General features: G+C 42.4%; 1 protein-coding gene across 48 annotated transcripts; it reads left to right on the forward strand.

Annotated features, from left to right (window-relative positions):
- Positions 1 to 1,081: 1,081 nt before the first annotated feature.
- On the forward strand, positions 1,082 to 6,589 carry LOC123123643 (wiskott-Aldrich syndrome protein homolog 1). 48 transcript variants are annotated; one of them, XR_006460802.1, is made up of 8 exons: positions 1,100 to 1,644; positions 1,874 to 1,904; positions 1,972 to 2,003; positions 2,151 to 2,682; positions 3,295 to 3,357; positions 3,844 to 3,979; positions 5,053 to 5,279; positions 6,254 to 6,589. XR_006460802.1 is itself a non-coding variant. In XM_044544203.1 (7 exons), exons 1-4 carry the CDS (start codon positions 1,092 to 1,094, stop codon positions 3,976 to 3,978), a joined length of 831 nt encoding a protein of 276 aa, XP_044400138.1. In that variant the 5' UTR covers positions 1,082 to 1,091; the 3' UTR covers position 3,979; positions 5,053 to 5,279; positions 5,977 to 6,102; positions 6,254 to 6,589. The 48 variants fall into 48 exon arrangements, 7 of the variants coding, with proteins under 7 accessions (XP_044400138.1, XP_044400153.1, XP_044400130.1 ...); XR_006460798.1 differs by having other exon boundaries at positions 1,101 to 1,904; positions 2,151 to 2,353; positions 2,435 to 2,682; XR_006460784.1 differs by having other exon boundaries at positions 1,102 to 2,003; positions 2,151 to 2,353; positions 2,435 to 2,504; positions 2,615 to 2,682; positions 3,283 to 3,357.
- Positions 6,590 to 19,417: the final 12,828 nt, after the last annotated feature.

Here is a 19,417-nt window from a genome sequence, read left to right on the forward strand (position 1 = left end):
GCGGCCGCGAGCTAGGTTTCAAGGGGGGAGGAGGGCGGGTGGGGGACTATGGAGGGGGTGTCTGAGGATACGCCGCGGCTACTGAAATTTTTAGTAATGGTGGGTGGAGATGGTGGTGGACGAGGGAGGGCGACGGTTCAAATGCCTCGGCTACTGCAATTTTACTATAAGGTCGGTGCTGGAGGAGTGTGGGCGACGGTTGAAGTACGACGGCTACTAAAATTTGGGTAAAGGAATTGATGCAGGGCGGGTGTTCCCAAGATCGCGCACGGTCCAATAACAATATGCGTGTATGATAATAAGGAACAGTGGCGCGAAACCGCCGATTTTTGCAACACTCAAGGCGGGTAGTTTATTTTTATATTTCTAGCTAGCTGGTCTATCGCACACGGTTCGTTCTAATTTCCAAATAAACTTACCCGCCTTTAGCTTGCACAGGTGGTGGTTTTACAGCGCACTTGCATCGCACACGGTTAAGCCAGTACCTCCACCCTTTGCTCGCGCTTGCACGGTCGTGGTGATTTTACATCGCACTTGCATTGCACACGGTTGAGCCAGTACCTCCACCTTTGCCCGCGCTTGCGCAGGCGTGGTGATTCACAGTGCACTTGTATCGCACACGGTTAAGATATTATACCCGTGTCCGTTGAGCGTCATCAGAGTCTTTGCAGCAAAAAAACGTTAGAGATGGTCAGAAGACAGCCACACCAGCATGTGGCCCAAATATATATGAGTGAAAAGGATGATCTATGATGTTCAAAATTTCAATGCACAACTTTGACTGCGCGGGCCCACTGTTAGGCACGTCGTCGAAGATCGATGAGAGGGGCCAGAAGTCAAGAACCACCTGGAAGTGGCCGAATATATGTAGGAATATTAGGGATGTTTAAAACTTTAAATACATAATGCATAACTTTGTGCCACCTGCCTCGCAAACCCAAAATCATCCTTGGGTATATATATATATATATATATATATATATATATATATATATATATATATATATATATATATATATATATATATATATATATATAGGGCTGGACTATTCTGTTACCGGCTGCGCCCTATATAGACGAGCGATCCGCAAATGTCGAACGGCCCAAGCTTAAAACAAAAAATTGTCCCGAGCACGTCATCCCCAACCTCTCGACCTTATCCTCCCACCGCACCGCGCCGCGACGCCTGCCCGACCTTGCACGGCGCCGCCCCCATCTCGCCCGACCTTCCACCGCGCCGCCCCACCCAGCCTCCCACCGCGCCGCGCTGCCCCGCCCCGCCCGGCCTCCCACCGCGCCGCGCCGCCCCGCCCGGCCTTCCATCGCGCGGCGCCGCCCCGCTCGGCCTTCCTCCGCGTCGCCCGGCCTCCCACCGCGTAGCGCCGCCCCGCCCGAGCTCCCACCGCAACGCACCCTCCCGCTACATGTCTCACCCTCCCTCGGCTGCAGGTCGCGGCCTCCCGCGGCTGCAGGTCACAGATTCGACCTCGTCGCTTCACATAGGGACCGTGGCCTCCCCCGCGTGTGGTCGCCTCCGTCCTGCTTCAAGCCCGTTTCCGACCGTCCATAGACTGATTGAACTGACGGGCTTGATCCCCTTCGACAATAGCAGCTTCACCAATGTTGCCGTTAAACAACGCAGCGGTCAGATGCTTTTCTCTTGTTTTCTCTCGCCTCTGTAATTTCTTTTTGATTTTGGGGACTGAGTGAGTGCAGTTCACCGAGGCATTCCATGTGTTGATGGGTTTTCTTGGTTAGCACAAATTCATGAACTATCATTTTTTTAATTGAATTGTTGCTACTCTTGATTCTGATATGAGGGGAGAAGACAAAACTAAATGATTCAGTTCATCATTGGCATCCTTGTGAACAGTTCTGAAGATAGCTTTCAGAGACTAATTACGGTGATATTTCTCTCAAACTTTTTCTACAAATAACCTGGGACTTCCACTGACTGTGCCACTACTTCAGCGTCCACCATTAGTGGCATTGGCCGCCCTCTGGTATGTTGCTATACTACATCTCTGCATGTATTTTATTTGGGATGTAGGTCTTTCTATAGATCATGTTATGAGTAATGGAATAGGACGAGGTTGCTAGGAAGATTTTTAGTTCACCTTTAATGTGATGTGCACTTCATCTTTATATAGCCAAATCTTGGCGCTCCCAGCCGCTGCTCATGAACCCCGCCTCCATCAGCTCCACTTCACCGGAGCCGCCAGTCCGCATGAGTAGGGGTAGCATATCCCCCTACAGCGGCCAAACCCCGGTGCACCCAGCCGCTGCTCTTGAACCCCGCCTCCATCAGCTCCACTTCACTGGAGCCGTCAGTCTGCAGGAGTAGGGGTAGCAGGTTCACCCGACGTCCGACGCCTTCTTCCATCTCCAAAAATCTTGTTTTTTGAGTTCAGTTCTTCATCACATGTTTCACTAGCTGAAATTGCATGGTGTTCTGAAATTGCTTGCGGACCACTAGCTGTAATTGCTTGACGAACAGAGCAAAGGTTGTATCTTCGTCTACTGTTTTTCAGATATTCGTCATATGCATGAGCACGGCTATATTTGCTTGTTATGATATAGTGGGCACCATTAACATTTGATATTCCTTCTGCAGGGCCCAAACCCACTATCGTGCAAGAAAAAGAAATCAAAGCCTCAACCATCAGCTGCTCAAATCATCAGGTAATTAATTAGCACTAAACATACGTGTCTAATCCAATGTTGCGAAAGCAAGCTTGGAGTTGCCTGACTTATCTTGAGGTGTAGAACTGATAGTAAGACCCAGAAGAGATAATGCAACAAAAATGTTAGATAGGCAGGGGAAGTCCATTGTGCATTCTGATTTGTTGTAGCTCCTGACATCACGGTTTATGTGTGCTGTAGGATTGATTTTTGTTTGGTTGTAATAGTAATATCCTAATTCTGTTCATGGAGGACGCTTGAGTGGGTTGTCTATTTGATGATTTTAGTTACTGCTCAACACCTCATTCCATTAGTATAGCGAGAACTACACAAGATAAATAAGATGGGAGAGGATAAATATCATTGTGTGGTTCTTTTGCCCTTATATTGAATACAACTTCTATTTGATTTTCAGTTCACCTTTTGCGTTCTTTTCAGTTCATAAACCTTAAGTATTGATGAAATCATGAACTATTATATGTGCACTCTACGTATTTGTTCTTATGCCTACGAAGAATTCTGCACTTGTGCTGCTATGCATCAGTTTAGGTCACCAAAAAAGCTGATTCTTTCTTTAATGGGCTTTATATGTACTTCGAGATGCGCCATCAGCTTCTCCTGCTCCTCCTCCTCCTGGTATACACGAACTCCAGTTCGTCGAGAGGCTCCCTGGAGGTTCAAAACATTTCACTTCACCATTTTATGTTTTTTTAGTTCATCTTATAAAAAGCAAAAGAAAAACTATCTGTCACAAGTTCAGGTATACATGCTGCACAAGTTCAAAAATGGGAAGAAACAAAGCTCAAACCAAGTTTAAAAATTGTTGCCTTAATAAATTAGTTGGTTTGGGTTAATTCGTTGTTATGGACAGTACAAATGCATATTGTTGTGTAGTACATGTGTGTGTTGTGATTGTAATTGTGATTTGGAGTTCACAAAAAGATAACAAAGGGTACATAAAAGAACCCAAAACATTCAGTAGTCGAACTATGTTGCTTCTATGATTTTCCTTATGCAGAAAATCAAACGTTTAAACTATGTTTCACCTTAAAACTTAAACGTGTTTGTTCTTTGAGCTAAAATTCCTAGAGCTTTAGTCCAACTTTTGGTGATTATTGTACCTATTGTTCAGAAATCAATGGTGAAAAATTCTGATTGCAGCAATGGCATGCTCCAAGCCCGCCGAGACTGAATCATTCGACATCAATTCTCTGCACAGCGTGGCTCGACGTGCAGCCCGCCGGCTCCTTCGTGTACGTCCAGACAAGATGCTATGATGTACAATTTAATGCATGAAGTAAGCCCATCAATTCAGTTTCATTTTCCAAATTTCTTTTGAACTTGTTGTCACTTAACTTTTACATGTATCTAGTTATAGTAGTACTAGCCAGATCAAGCTACTTCATTTTTATGAAATTCTAGAACTCTTACATATCCGTACTGTTGCTGCTCCACTCGTATTTTCTATTTCTTCTCATGTGTGCACTAAACTTATAACACTATTCATGACCAGCTTCTAGTTTTTTCTCTATTATGTGATTCACTTCTACAAAAAAAGGTTGGGTTATATAAATAGGACAAAGATGTTTGCTTGCTTTCCAGCAATGAAATGGTTGGAAATGTATCGATGATGTAAATACAGCTCTTGTCTTGTGTTTTTCAAAAATAAAATCACACAAGTACGTGGTGGAAGTTTGTATCAGTTCGGAGAAAAAAAGAAACAAAGTTCAAAAAGAAAAATCGTGAGTTCACCTTCCATAAAGTTTATAAGTGCAGAGATAGCACCTTGATGTAGTATGAAAATATGTTTTGCAAATTTGCAATTCAGGAATGGGTGTGTGTGTTGTAGTCTCTGGCTACAGAGTCGATATGTGTTTTTGTAGTGTTGGTAGTTGTAGTCTCCCGCGCTCTTTGCCGTCGTCAAGGGCGCATGTGTGACGTCCTCAGTCCAACCCCATGGCATCAGGGTGGTTGAGTTCGTCGCGACCAGCTGTCCATGGTTGTCGGCTTCAACTTTATTCCACCTAGGTGCTTTCACTTCTTTTTGGATGTTTTTTGTATGAATCTGCATTTTGGTTATTAAATTCAGTACGACGAAACGCATGAATCCCCAACGTGTACCAAATTACTGATTCTATTAAAAACGGTTAGTAGATTTCGCCATTGGTTGGTCTACTTGTGTAAATCTATCAGTTCATGACAAGTAACTTCAGATGCTAGAAATGTAGGATGTTTGTGTGAATCTTGCTTGTTTCAGAGAGAAAAAGAGTTTGTAGTTCCTTTGGGACTATAATACTTGTATCTGCAGTACTGGTTGGGAAATTTTGGTAGTTCATTTTGCTTATATCTGCATGTTGTCTCTTCCTGCAGGACCCGACCCAACCAGCGTCGCCATGGCACGGCGCCTACTGGCGAAGGACCACCACCTCCCCGACGACGTGCCCAAACCCGCCGACGAGGCCCGCCGCCCCAACCCTCCTCCTTCCTCCTCGCATCGGGATGAGCAAGATCCAGCCGGCGCCTAAAGCCCATTCCACCATTGTACCTCTCCCTTCCGCTCGCTGCACTGACCGGTGTGACATAGCGCCGCCGCCAAGGTAAACTTCTTTCCTCCCATCATCGCCCCTGCATCTCCTAGACAAGATGGTTGGTTCGATGACTTCTTCATCGGTATTTCGATTTAGGCTATGACACCTGTGTTGCATAGTAGGTGTTTGCAATAATGCATGAGCCAAAGAAGCTTATTTTTTGTTGTTTCTATTTTCAGCTAAATTAAGAAAGAATTTCATTTTGGTTCCTCTGTGGTGCTTGAGATAAATTATAATCAGTTCATGTGCGTTCGCGCGAGAAGTTCCCTTATGAAAATTAAATCAAATAGTCCGTGCACAGTAAAAGGGAATATTTACAAAGAAAAATGTACTGAAAGTACATTTATCATATTTTGTGAAGTTCTAGAAAAAGAAAAGGAAAAGTTCAAGCAAAACCAAAAAGTTCAAAAATAGGGCCGTTGTTGGTGTCCTGGGTCAGTTCATGTGCTACCATTGGAGGAGTTTAAAAAATCAGAACTAGTGCATTTCCATAAAATTCTGTAGTTTCGTGTGTGTGTTGCTACAAATATGAACAATTTTTTTCCAATCATACTAGTACTGATGCAATCACCTAAAATAAGTTGAAGAAAAATTCTGTAAGTTTGGTGCATGTGTTGCTACAAAAATCTATTGTATGTCTGTGTGTAGCTACTGTATGTCTTCTGAATCATGATGCATGATATTCTTTTAGGAAAAAACATTTCAGGTTATTGGTGCCGCTGGATAACTGTCATAGTTTGTCGCCAGCAAAGTCCTCGAACTTGGCCTACACCAGTAGTAGAACTTACTGGTTCTCCATGACCTAAAGTTGAAAACAGACAAAAATTCTCAAGTAATGTAATCTGTAGCAAAATACACGATTTTTTTATCGAAATGTTTGTAACTAGAGGATTATAACCACTACAGGATGCCAAAAAAGTATCAAACTGCACAAGTAGTGTTCCATTTATCTTTCTCTCATGCCTTCCCTTTTGATCTTATAGGGATTGAGGCTTCGCCAAGGAACAAGACTGGTAACTAGCGCAAAGGAGACTATGTCGAGAGGTGGCACTGCTAGACTTGCTGATGTGTAGTTATGGCATAAAAAAGATGAAAAAAATTGTATCTTGTATGATTCCATAAGGTGTACGTATCAAATCTTCCCATGTGGATCAGTACAACTTATGTACGGCCTTGAGTTCACAAATCTTATAGTAATCTTTGTAGTACTTTCCGTAACACTAAGTAAAGCAAGAGTAGCCCTTTTTTGTGAGCAACAATTCAAACGAATCTGTTGTATCAGTTCTTATGATAGATAGAAGAAAGTTCACCAGCCAAAAGGTTAGAGAAGTCTACCTTATAATTTGCAATCTTTAAAGATAATGATCAGTTTGAATTAAAAAATTGGTTTTTGCATTAAAAACAATGATCAGATCAAATTAAAAACAATGATCAATTTGAATTAAAAAATAAATGATCAGTTCGAACAAGAAACAATTGTCAGCTTGAATTAAAAACAAGAAAGAAAAAACCGTTTCTAATAAATAGAAATGCGGAAGTGTGAAGTGTAAATAATGACATGTCCGATGTTTCAACAACTATTCAATGCAAAAATCCAGGAAATTCAAAAAACCCACTCATATGTTAAAAGTTCAAGTTGCAAAACGAGAGAAGGACAAAACACCATTGCAAAAGAAGAGTTGAAAAAATAAACACACAAAACATATTTTTGAAAAAATATCATTCAGTTCAACGATATAAACCATACAAGTTCAAGGACGATGATAACATAAAATTTATTATTACAGTTTATAATTCTTTAAAAATCCGAGTTGATTCTAAATGTGTTTTCCTCACCAGTTCTAAAAATCCTAGAGCATGCGCCCAACTTTGTATCAGGATATACTATGTTGCTTCTTCAATTTCTGTATGGTTTTATACTGACTGCTCTCTCTAGCCTGTTTTGGTTGATGTTCACGAATTGACAAAAAATGTATGGGAACGTCCTACTATTACTAGCATATAAGTACAGAAAAAAAGTTCAACACGATGTTTCAGATAAGTTTGAAAAAAAGCTGAAACAAAAAAACCATCCAAATTCAAAAATGGTAAAAGTTCAAGTGGTAAAATAAGAAAAGTCCAGAATATCGTCGCAAAACAATGTTGACTTCAAAAGAAAATAGGAAATTTATACCGAAAATACAGAGTAAGTTTAGTATGTGAAAACACGCTCAGTACAAAATCATACATACATCCGTTCAAGTACTCTTTTTCCCAAACATATATCCGTCCGTTCTATAAAGAAAAAATGGTTGAATTAAAAATATTAATCAGTACAAGTTAAAAATGGTGGTCCGTTCGGAATAAAAAAATGACAGAAATTCAACTTGTAAAAGTTCAAGAAAAAAGAAACCCCATGCAATTCAAAAGAGAAAAATACAAGTCGTAAAATAAGAGAAGTCCAGAACATCATTGTAAAAAATGTTTAGTTCAAGAAAAATGAAAACATAATTTTTTTGGAAAAAACATCATTCAGTTCGATGATATAAACCATGCAAGTACATGGGCAATGATACAATAAACCGTTGAAAACTCATGAGCAAAAATATTACCCAATACAGGCAAAGTCTAGTTAGTGTAAACACACTTAGTACAAACCAATGCACACATAAGTTCAAGTACTTTTCTGAGAACCTCTCAAAATTACTCTCCGAAGAATGCATCAGTACAAACACACACGTAGATCAGTACAAGTACTCTATTTTTTCTGACAAAAAAATAACACGATGAGTCTCACCATAATCCAAATTACTCTTCAACAGTTGCGAATTTGAGAAAACGTTCAAGATAACTAAGTTTCCCATTTTCGATACTATCCAACGATATATTATTTGGCCCATTTCAACAAACTTTTAAAAAAATCACGTTTCAAATCAAATTTGACTGTATTTGAATTCGTTTTTAAACCGTAAGGAATTAGAAAAACATTTCAATATAAAAAAGTTGGGCACTTTCCACAGGTTTCCAACGCCGTATCATTTGCATCAATCCGACAAATCGTTTGCAAAAAATCGCAAAAATACATTTCGCCCAAAATTTCGTTATTTTTCAAATTACTTTTAAATCGTATCGAATTAGAAAAAACAATAAATATATGAAAGATGCGGATTTTCACCAGATTTCCAACTCCATCTTATTTTCTCAATTCCGACAAACCGTTTGAAAATTGAGTCCGAAATACGATTCACGTTTTTGGTTTTGAAGAAAACGGTTTTTTCAAAACTGCTCTTAAACCATGATGATTTTGCAAAAACGTTTAATATACTCAAAATATAGTTGTCAAGAGCTTTCCAACGATATATTACATGCCCCGTTTCAATAAAAAAATTGCAAAATTTTTTTTAAACTAAAGAAGACGATCTGTTAAACAGAAATGAAACCATCAGTTCAACCGCTCAAAATTAATCAGTACAACCGCCTGAAATCGTCAGTTCAAGTAGGGTAACACAATAATATTCTGTTACACGTAACAGAATAGCCCATATATATATATATATATATATATATATATATATATATATATATATATATATATATAATGACATAATGTTGTACCTAGCTCGGATGCTTGGCCCATCACCTCCCACTTGGTGTCAGCGGGGCGGATGCACGTAATGATCAATACTTTGGTCATACATGCATGTCGCCATGACCTACCATAAGACAGACCAATGAATCTACCATTTGGTCAAATGGCAGATATTGTTTTTGATAAACTGCTTGGGCCAATAGATTGAACCATTATAAAAATCGCACGAGAGGGACCACAAAACCAGAACCTCTTGCATGCGGCCCAAAATGATGTACGTTGGGAAGGGGTGATGTGTGTTTTCAATATAGAATAATGTACAATTTAGATGTGGTGCCTACCTCTCGATACAGATAACAACCATGAAGGCAAGGTAGTTAAGGACGAGGTACACATGGTATGATGTAGGTCGAACCCAGCAATCCGAGCATGTGGGAGGGAATCCTAACAACGCATGAGCTCGAGCATTTGTTGAGCGACATGTGACGGTGACTGGCCCTAACACGAACTAGGAGGAATCCATTCATGGCCAACACATACCTCTCATTATCGGTCAAAGGGATGATATATATACACTCGGGGATCCCATAGATATGCGTGTCGTCACAAAAAACCGAACAAGGGAGATGTGGTCGACCAGAAGACCACGTATACACTGCATGCGGCCCGAAAATATGTATGGGTACGGTGGTGTGTGATGTGTTTAAATCCCGAATGCACAACTTCGATGGGCCATCAACTACATTACAAACCGAACACCGTACCCGACTCTAAGCTTGACTTAATACATACGATGTCGGTTTCCCAACTTCGAGGCAGCGGCGGACGGGGGGGGGGGGGGTCGTCCCACGTATGCGCTCAAACATTATTTGGTGTAGCATGGGACACATCTATATCTATACCCCTATATAGTGTGCGAATAACTTTGAAAGTTGGTCGTTGGATGAAGCCAATCCGATGGTATAGAGATGGAAAATCCGAGCACTATTGGCCGTTGGATATCATCTACATTCCACCAGATTCTGCCACGTGTACAATCTAGAAGACTCCATGGCTGAACTTAAGCATAATGCACAAACCTCAAAACACAAGCACTTCTCCTTTGTTCTCTAGAATCTTCCATATCTTAATTGCCCAAACTTTTTCTTTCTAAATGAATTGTCACCTTTTGTTTTTACTTTATGCTTTACAATGCACAATTCCATGAATCTTAAAACAGATTTTTATAAAACTAATTTATTTTGGATGAGATGAACTATAAGAATTAAACGAACATCTACATCATGCATATATGACTCAAAGCTTACATGCTATAGTTTAGTATTTATTCATAATTTGGTTACCAAATCTCTTGCATGCAATGCACGTGTACCTTACTAGTATCAATAGGAAACCATCATGGTCAAACCCTTCTCGTTCTTGGGTCAAAGAGATAGATTGTGTGCCCCCCTAATTGTCGGTAAAGGATAATATATATACCTCGAGGATCCCACAAATATGTGGCGCATCTATAAGTCGCACAAGGGAGACATGCTCAAGAAAAACACCCTGCCCCCTATACCCTGCATGCAACCCAAAAAATGTTTATATAATCGCCATGACAGGTCAAGTCAATCATTCTTTAATTTTTTAGAGAAAAAATAACCCATAAAAACATAGTAGGTTTATATAATCACCATGACAGGTCAGGTCAATCATTCTTTATTTTTAGAGCAAAAAATAACCCATAAAATCATAGTCTACAAATTAGCAAAACAAAGATCCCAAGGTTTATATAATTGCCATGATAGGTCACCATAGAGATATAATATATCTCTATAATGATCGTGTCATGGAATTGAAATGAAGCTTGAGATATGCAACTTCCCACCAGGTCACCCATCCTTGGAGTACTCCAGCCCGAGCATGCTTAACTTCCGCATTTTATTCGACTAGGCTAGCGGACGGGAAGCCGCCCCTTGCTGATAAGAATTTCCTCCTTTCCATTGAGGCGTTTCACGCTGGTCACCCTATGGGACCTACTCCCTCCTATCACACACATTTGTGCTTTTAGAAACGGTGTGGGATATTTACATAGCCGGTGTGTCGCTGCTAGCCTTCAAGGAGCACTGACACTGGTAGCGGGAAAACAATGGGAGAAGAGACGGGAAACCGATGAGAGCAGTGGTGAGAAACCGTAGCCTGTTTAGAAAACCTAGTAGAGAAGGAAGCATGAGCTAGCACGACGCATGCGCACAGTGCTTACCCATGTACTGCATGTGATGTCGAAAGGACTCGGGGTTGTCGTTCGATCTGGGAGCATCCAATGGTGCACAAGTACGATCCATGGGGTTTGGGTTCTGGCCAATCAGAACGCACGACTCAGATCACGCGCGCAGCTGGGTGGGGGAGGTATCTGCCACGACCTAGTAGGCACACGGCTTTCGTGAGTGAACCGTGTGCTATTTGAAAACATTTTGTGAGAAGAATCTCGGTTTTTAAATCCGCATAAATCCAAAACTGACCTGAAAATCGTGAAACCTGGCATGGTGTCACGACATGGCACATATATGTCGAGGAATTTTTTCGTCCATTTTGGCGCAAATTTTATTACAAGCCTCTTACAAACCGGAGCTTCTCTCAAAGAAGCCTCATGGTTCCGATAGGGAAACATGTCCCCCTTGTGGGCGAAACATAATCACTGCCTCTTTTCACCTTGTATTTTCTTCTACGGGTAACATGGAACGACAGGATATCCGTGCTGAAATTTAAACTTATTCAGGGTTCGTTTGGCCTTTTTATACACTAATTGAGTTTCCTAGGCATTTATTGTCCATAATTCAAATATGAACTTCAAATACATGCTCCAGTTCACCAAAATGGCTAGAAAATTTATACATGTGCCCTCGGGTGCATGTTTAGGTCCCATGCCAGGAATGAGAATGAATTACAACCGTACCCGTGTCTTGGCTCGTCCTCAAACATTTGGAATCTTGGTTTTTAAATCCCCGTAAATCCTAAACTCACCAAAAAGTCATCAAAGGCGGCATGGTGTCACGCAATGGCACATATATGTTGTGGTAAAAACATTGTCCAATTTGGGCCAAGCTTTATTACAAACCTCTTACAAACCGGAGCTTCTCTCAAAGAAGCCTCGTGGTTCCCATAGGGAAATGTGTTCCCCTTGTGGGCGAAACGTAATCACTGCCTCTTTTCGCCTTATATTTTCTTCCACAAGCAACATGGAACGACATGATATCCGTGCTGAAATTTAAACTTATTCAGGGTTCGTTTGGCCTTTTTATACACTATTGAGTTTCCTAGGCATTTAATGTCCATAATTGAAATCTGAACTACAAATACATGCTCCAGTTCACCAAAATGGCTAGAAAAATTATACATGTGTCTTAGGGTGCATGTTTAGGTCCCATGCCAGGAATGGGAACGAATTACAACCGTACCGGTGTCCTGGCTCGTCCTCGAACATTTTGAATCTTGGTTTTTTAATCCCCATAAATCCAAAACTCAGCAGAAAGTCATCAAAGGTGGCATGGTGTCATGTCATGGCACATATATGTCGTGGTAAAAACATAGCCAATTTGGGCCAAGCTTTATTACAAACCTCTTACAAATAGGAGCCTGTCGCAAGAACCCTCGTGGTTTTGATAGGGAAACATGTCCCCTTGTGGGCCAAACGATAATCGCTCCCTCTTCTAGCCTCGTATTTTCTTCTACACGCAACATGGAACAACAGGAGGTTCACGCTGAACTTTGAAATTATTCAGGGTTTGTTTGACCTTTCTTATTCATTAATTGAGTTTTATAGGCATTTAATGTCCATAATTGAACTCCGAACTACAAATACATGCTCCAGTGCACCAAAATGGCTAGAAAAACATACATGTTTCCTTGGGGTGCATATATAGGTCCCTTGGAACGAATGGGAACGAATTCAACCGTCTCGCTGTCCTGGCTTGGCCACAAACATTGCGAATCTCGGTTTTTAAATATCTATATATCCAAAACTCACCAGGAAATCATGAAACTTGGCATGGTGTCACTACATGGTACATATAATTGTCTAGTTTGGACGAAGCTATACTACAAGCCTCTTACAAATCGAAGCCTGTCGCAACCCTCGTGGTTCCGGTAGGGAAACATGCCCCTCTTGTGGGTGAAACAATAATCGCTGCCTCTTCTCGCCTTGAAGTTTGTTTTCTACAGGCAACATAGAATAATAGGAGTGTCATGCTGAAATTTGAAACTGTTCAGGGTTCGTTTGGCCATTGTATATATTACTAATTACTAAGTTTTCTACGCATTGAATGTAGTCCATCATTCAAATTTGAACTACAAGCACATGCTCTAGTGAAGCCAAATGGGTGGGAAATCGTACATGTGTCATTGGGTGCATGTTTTGGTCTCATTTAAGGAATGGGGATGAATTACAAACTTGTCGTCGTCCTGAAACATTGAGAATCTCGGTTTTTAAATCCCAATAAATCAAAAACTCACCCAAAAAACATGAAACTTGGCATGGTTTCATTGACATGGCACACATTAGTACATAACGAAGTCCTTTTTGAAACAAAAAGCTGACACGTTAATATCGCAAACGGTTGTATTATATTAATCATGTAGAAATTTAACCATACTTGGTGGCATGCGTGTAACTGTTTGATTAGACGGGACGAGCGCGAGAAGTCCACCTATAGACTCGACGGGACGTGTGCGAGAAGTCCGCCGCACAGGCCCGACGGGGCTCGTGCATCTTGTCAACCTCGCAGGCTCGACGGGACATGTGCGAGCAGCAAGGCTGCCCATGCTCACCGGGAAGCGAGCTCTTTGACCTCCATGCACTAGCCGCCGCCCGCCTCACTCACAACTTCTCCATTAATGGGTTAATTAAAGCACCTGGACGGAGGGTGTTTGCCTGTGATCCCATGGCAGCATTTGTTTTGTTCGTGTTTTCAACTCGTATTCCACCCTAATTTAAATTGCCACATAGGGAAACGGACAATACAACCACAAAAAAATGGCAACGGATAATAGGGCGACAAATTTACAATGGCATAGATAATAATTGTCTTACATATTCCGAATAATTTAAATGCCACATGCGGCAAAGCCCGGAAGACACGGGGGCAAGAGAATAAGGAAATTGCAGACAACGATCTGTGTTGCTACTGTCTCTACTCGTCGATGGATCGCCGGGTGACGACATCCTCCAGCTCCTTCAATTCCTCACGACTTTGCTTGAAAGCAGCCACAGATTCCTCCACCTCCTGCTCGTGCTCGATCCAGAGCTTCCTCAAGTCACCCATCAGTTCCTCGACGACTGCTGTCAGCGTCATCCCCGAGGCACTGCTCTGCTCATGCAGCATCTTCTAGCCGGCGGCCTCCTCCTCCTTCTCGGCGAGCACCTTGAGGAGCTTCGCATTGTCACCCATGAGTTGCTCGAAGAGGCCGGTTGCCTTGTCAACCGAGGCATCGCTATTCTTGAGCAGCTTCACCAAGACATCGACCAGCTCCTGCTACGTAGTGACGCCAGCGAGAATATCATCGTCGCCGGCGAAGGACTTCAGGAACGCTGGCTCGTCACGATGGCCGATGCCGCGAATGCGCTTGTGAGATCCCTCACATGCCCGTGAGAGCTTGTTCGAGGGCTCCGCAGCACGCCGGGACATCTCTGCTGCGGCTTCACGACGGGACCTCTCTAGTGCTTCCGCGGCCCTGATATTTGTTGCCTGGTTATATGTCCACCCAAAACTCCTCTTACCGGTCACGGCGGAATGACTTGACAGGAAAGACCAGTTTTGTGGGTGATGAGGAGAGGAACTGTGAAGTAATTTTCGAGTGGGTAGTTTTTATAGCCCAGTGCTAAGTGTGAACACATATTAGTTTGATAGGTGTGAACACATATTAGTTTGATAGGTGTGAACAGATTTGCAATTATTTATTGCATTGTAATCTGCAATGTGACGAGAAACAAGGTCAAAATTTATTGATGGCAGAAGGTTGACCACATGGTTGCTCGCCATTGAGGAGGCCACGCTGTGCTCTGCTTACGTCCGCCTGCGCGTTTTGCTCGCCATTGAGGCGGCCACGACGCGCTCCGCTCTGGCGTCCCTGCGCGTGCTTTGCTCGCCGTTGAGGCAAATTTACAATGGCAACGGTTAATAATTCTTAATAATTGTCTTACATATTCAGGATAATTTAAAATGCCACATCCGGCAAGGCCCAAAACACTCACGACCCACATATGCATACAATTATAATAAAATATGGGCTAAAAGGCTGAGTTGGCGGCCTTCCGACGATGGTCTTCTCAGACTCCATGATCAGCATAGCACCCTTGCGACTGTTCACTCCAAGTGTCCCGACCCGCCTCCGCCTACGAAGCTGTTGGCACTGGGAGGCTCTTGGGGCTGCTGGGCCTCTTCTAGAAGAGCTTGACAGCGTGCAATCGCACGCATGACAACTCCGCGGAACCGCTCCATTTCCATGTCTTTGGCCTAGTAGAAAATTATGTCCATCACCTGCATCCTCAAGATATCACGTTGGCGATGTTCTACTTCGTCAGGGACGTCAACTCCGCCAAGGATACGCTCGAGCCTGGCCACCACATCATCGGGATCAAGGTTGACACGGCCGCTGCGGGCAATGATGAAGCCGCATGCTGCCTGTGTCTTAACTGAATCACAGAGGTCCTCTGCCCATTCCTTGCGGGGCATTAGGCTCTCGATGAGCACTGGTGACAGCGACTCTTTGGGTGGGTCATCGATCATGCCGCCGAGCAGCTTTGGATCTTTTGCACGGTGGATGGCAAAGTGCTCATCACCCCCCCTCTGCAATATGTCGATTATGCTCCCAAGGACTGTCACGCCAATATCGCTGCCGATGGGCCATGGTGCCTGCACCGGTCGATGAAGCTCTTGCTCCCCGACCTGCTCCGGCTCGTTCTCCTCGCTGAAGATGTAACGTAGGTAGGCGTCGATGTTGAAGCTTTGGTTGTTGCTTGGCATGCTTGGAATAACTAATGGTAGATGGGTGAGGACTAGATCTGCGCAGAGTGTCACGGTGGTGCATTGCTGCCTAGGTTATATGCAGCAAGCCAGTAGCTGGTAGTGGGAAACCGATGAGGGAAGAGGCGTGGATTTTACAATTCACCCATGTGGAGTGCGGGAAGCAATCGCTGGAGCACGAGAAGCATTCGCTGGAGCGCGGGAAGACTAAGTGGAGCACACACACAACCCGAATACCATATCCGGTGCCACATGTTATTTATCACACAAGTGTTAACATAAGGAAACGTATGTGTAACTTACTAATCATCGCACACGAGTACTCGCAGATGCATCATGTGCGATACTCCTAGCCACCACAAGCAACTAGTTTGCATTTTTCAAAGTTTTTTGTACACACAGAATCGCACACGAACTAACTGTATTAACCGTCTGTGTTGTAATTTCTCATCGCAAACAGTTCATCCGAGTCGTCTGTTTGCCATGTATCACACACATCTTGTTAAGTTGAACCATTTTTGTTGTGTTCCCTAATCAAAAACAGTTCGTCCGAGTGAACCGTATGCCATATATCACACACACCTTGATCTGGCTAACCATTTCTGTTGCACTCCCTAATAGCAAACAATTCATCAGAGCGAGCTGTATGCCGTATATCGCACACATAATGATATGGCTACCCATTTCTGTCGTTCTGCCTCATCGCCAACAGTTCGACCGGGTTAACCGTGTGCCCTGCATCACACATGCAACTAAAATCTGAACCGTGTTTGATGGCTCCGCCATCGCAAATGTTTTGCACCTCTTTTGATGTTTTTTTACATCCCCGTTTGCGATTAATGCATTGCACACAATTTTTTCAAAGGGTCTCTGATCGTAGTGTCACGTTAGTAGCATCCTGTAGTAGTGCCCGTTCAAGATTACTTGATCCCTCACCATCTGCTAAAGACCTAGGGTTGTTGGAATCAGATGAAGATACATCACCTGAAGCATGAGTGTTGTCGCTGCTACTCTGCATCTACAGAGAACACATGCGAAACTCGGGAAAGGAGGATAAGCATACAACTGACAACTTGGTATGAAGCTGTGTAAACATGTCATGCAATAATTTACAAAATGTTGATGATGTGGCACGCAATATCAATAGCCTCAGGCCAGAAGCGAGGAGGCGTCTTGTATTCATCAAGCATAGTGCGAGCCATCTCGATAAGAGTCATGTTCTTGTGCTCCACGACGCCATTCTGCAGAGGAGTGTATGTAGCAGATAATTCGTGAGTAATACCAAGTTCATCAAGATAATCATCAAGACCACTATTCTTGAACTCGGTCCCATTGTCACTTCTGATGTGCTTGATCCTCACACCAAAGTTTGTTGAAGCACTTGAGGAAAATCGTTTGAAGATTTCCTGCACTTCAGTTTTGTAAGTGATGATATGCACCCAGGTGTAACAAGAATAGTCATCAACAATAACAAAGCCATATAGAGATGTTGCATTTGTTAGTGTGGCATAATGAGTATGACCAAAGAGATCCATGTGAAGTAATTCAAATGGATGAGGGATGCTTGGACTTGGTCATCTTTCTAGCTTCACAAGCCCCACAAAGATGATCTTTGAGGAATTTGACACCCTTGATGCCAATGACGTGCTTCTTCGAGAGAGAGTATGTAAGTTCCTCATGCCAGCATGACCTAGTCGTCGATGCAATAACCAACCTTCTGAAGCTTTTGCAAGTAGACATGCGGCAGGTTGTGGTCCTGCAGAGAAATCAACAATATACAAATCTCCTCTCCTAAAGCCTTCGAAGACTTTGGAATTTTCAAATTCCATGAGTACTATGCAACGATATTTGCCAAATATAACAACCATATCAAGATCACAAAGTATTGAGACACATATGAGGTTGAATCCGAAGGACTCGACAAGCATGACTTTGTCCATGTGTCGATCCTTTGAGATTGCAACCCTACCTAGACCCAATACCTTGCTTTTTTCCTTTGTCTGCGTATGTGATATGCTTCAGATGAGATGGAGATAAGGCAGAGTCCATCAATAAGTTCTTGTCACCGGTCATGTGAATTGTACATCCACTGTCGAGGATGCACTCAGTAGATTTGGGTTTATCATCCTGTAGATGAATTAGCACAACTTCCGAACTCATATACTTCATTAGTGAAGAATATGACATCAACTTCATCAGATTTGAATTTCATCAAGCAGTACAACAGAAATAGCCGTACGAGGATGTGAGAAATGAGTAGTTCATTTCTTCATGATTAGCTTGCGTCCTTTCAAGCGTTTTCAGGTCTCCAGCAAATTCATCAGACGTTTAAGTTCATCTGGAGACCTGACCCTGCATAAGAGGTTAGTTCTTTTTCTTCACCACCCACATCTGGAGGGGTGGCAAAGAGTTCATCATTCTGCGAGCTCCGTATGAGAAAGGTGGCATTGAAGCCGCAACACTTTGTTTCACAGAGGATGGGTTAGAGTATGCATATGAATAAGCAGAGAAATTCTTCGAGGACTTATGAACATAATGATTTGAAGAATAATGCACATATTCATAGCTCTTAGATTTTCCCTGCAAAACAGAAGTTTTAGCATAATGATGTTCATATGAGGATTTGGACCTATGTGAGGAATTTGATCCATATGAGGAATTTGGTCCGTATGAGGACTTGGATCCATTTGAAGACTTTGGTCCATATGAACAATTTGATCTGGGGTTCCTATTCTTCACAGGTGGTGTCATGAGGACATTCACCTGAATACTTTCAAGGTACCTTTTGGGAACCCAGATTTTCTTCATAGGAGGACCGTTCCTGTAGTTAGTTCCAACATATCTAGCAAATACTTCACCATTCTGATTTTTGAATAGTTCATAGTTGGAGTCAAATGACTCATCATATGAATATGAAGATTCACATGTAAAGCCAAATAAAGTGGATGGATCTACGGGAGGTCCTTTCGCAGCAACCCATGAGGTTTTTAGGTACTGCTCAGGTTTCCAGTAGGACCCATCAGCATTGAGTTTCCTCTCAAAGGAAGTGCCCTCCTTTCTAGGGTTCCTATTGAGAATCTATTTTTTGAGCACATCATAAAGAGCCTGATGCCCTTTGAGGCTTTTGTACATGCATGTCACATACAATTCCTTCAATCCTTTATTGTCAGTGATACTTGTGGTATCCTTAGATGAGGAATTTGTGACCACAAAGACAGTTGAAGAATTTGTAGCAATAGAAGCATTTGAACTTTCAGGTGAAGAATTAGCAGATTCACGTTCAATGCATTTGAAACATGGTGGAATGAATTCTTCCTGAGCGGAACTAATCTGTTGAGCAGGCAATGAATCATTTTCCTTCTGAAGATCTTCATAACTCACCCTTAGCTTCTCAAGATCTTGCTTCCTTTAAAGAAATTCATAAGAAAGCTTCTCATGATCAGCTAAGAGTGTTTCATGATGACTTTGAACATAATCAAACTTGGACTAAAGTCATTTAAGATCATCAGTCAAGGTTTGAGTACGATCCATTTCTTCACCCAACATATCATCGCTTTTGTCCAGCAGATTTTGAA

Source organism: Triticum aestivum, chromosome 1B (genome assembly GCF_018294505.1).
Source record: "Triticum aestivum cultivar Chinese Spring chromosome 1B, IWGSC CS RefSeq v2.1, whole genome shotgun sequence".
Lineage (NCBI taxonomy): Eukaryota > Viridiplantae > Streptophyta > Magnoliopsida > Poales > Poaceae > Triticum > Triticum aestivum.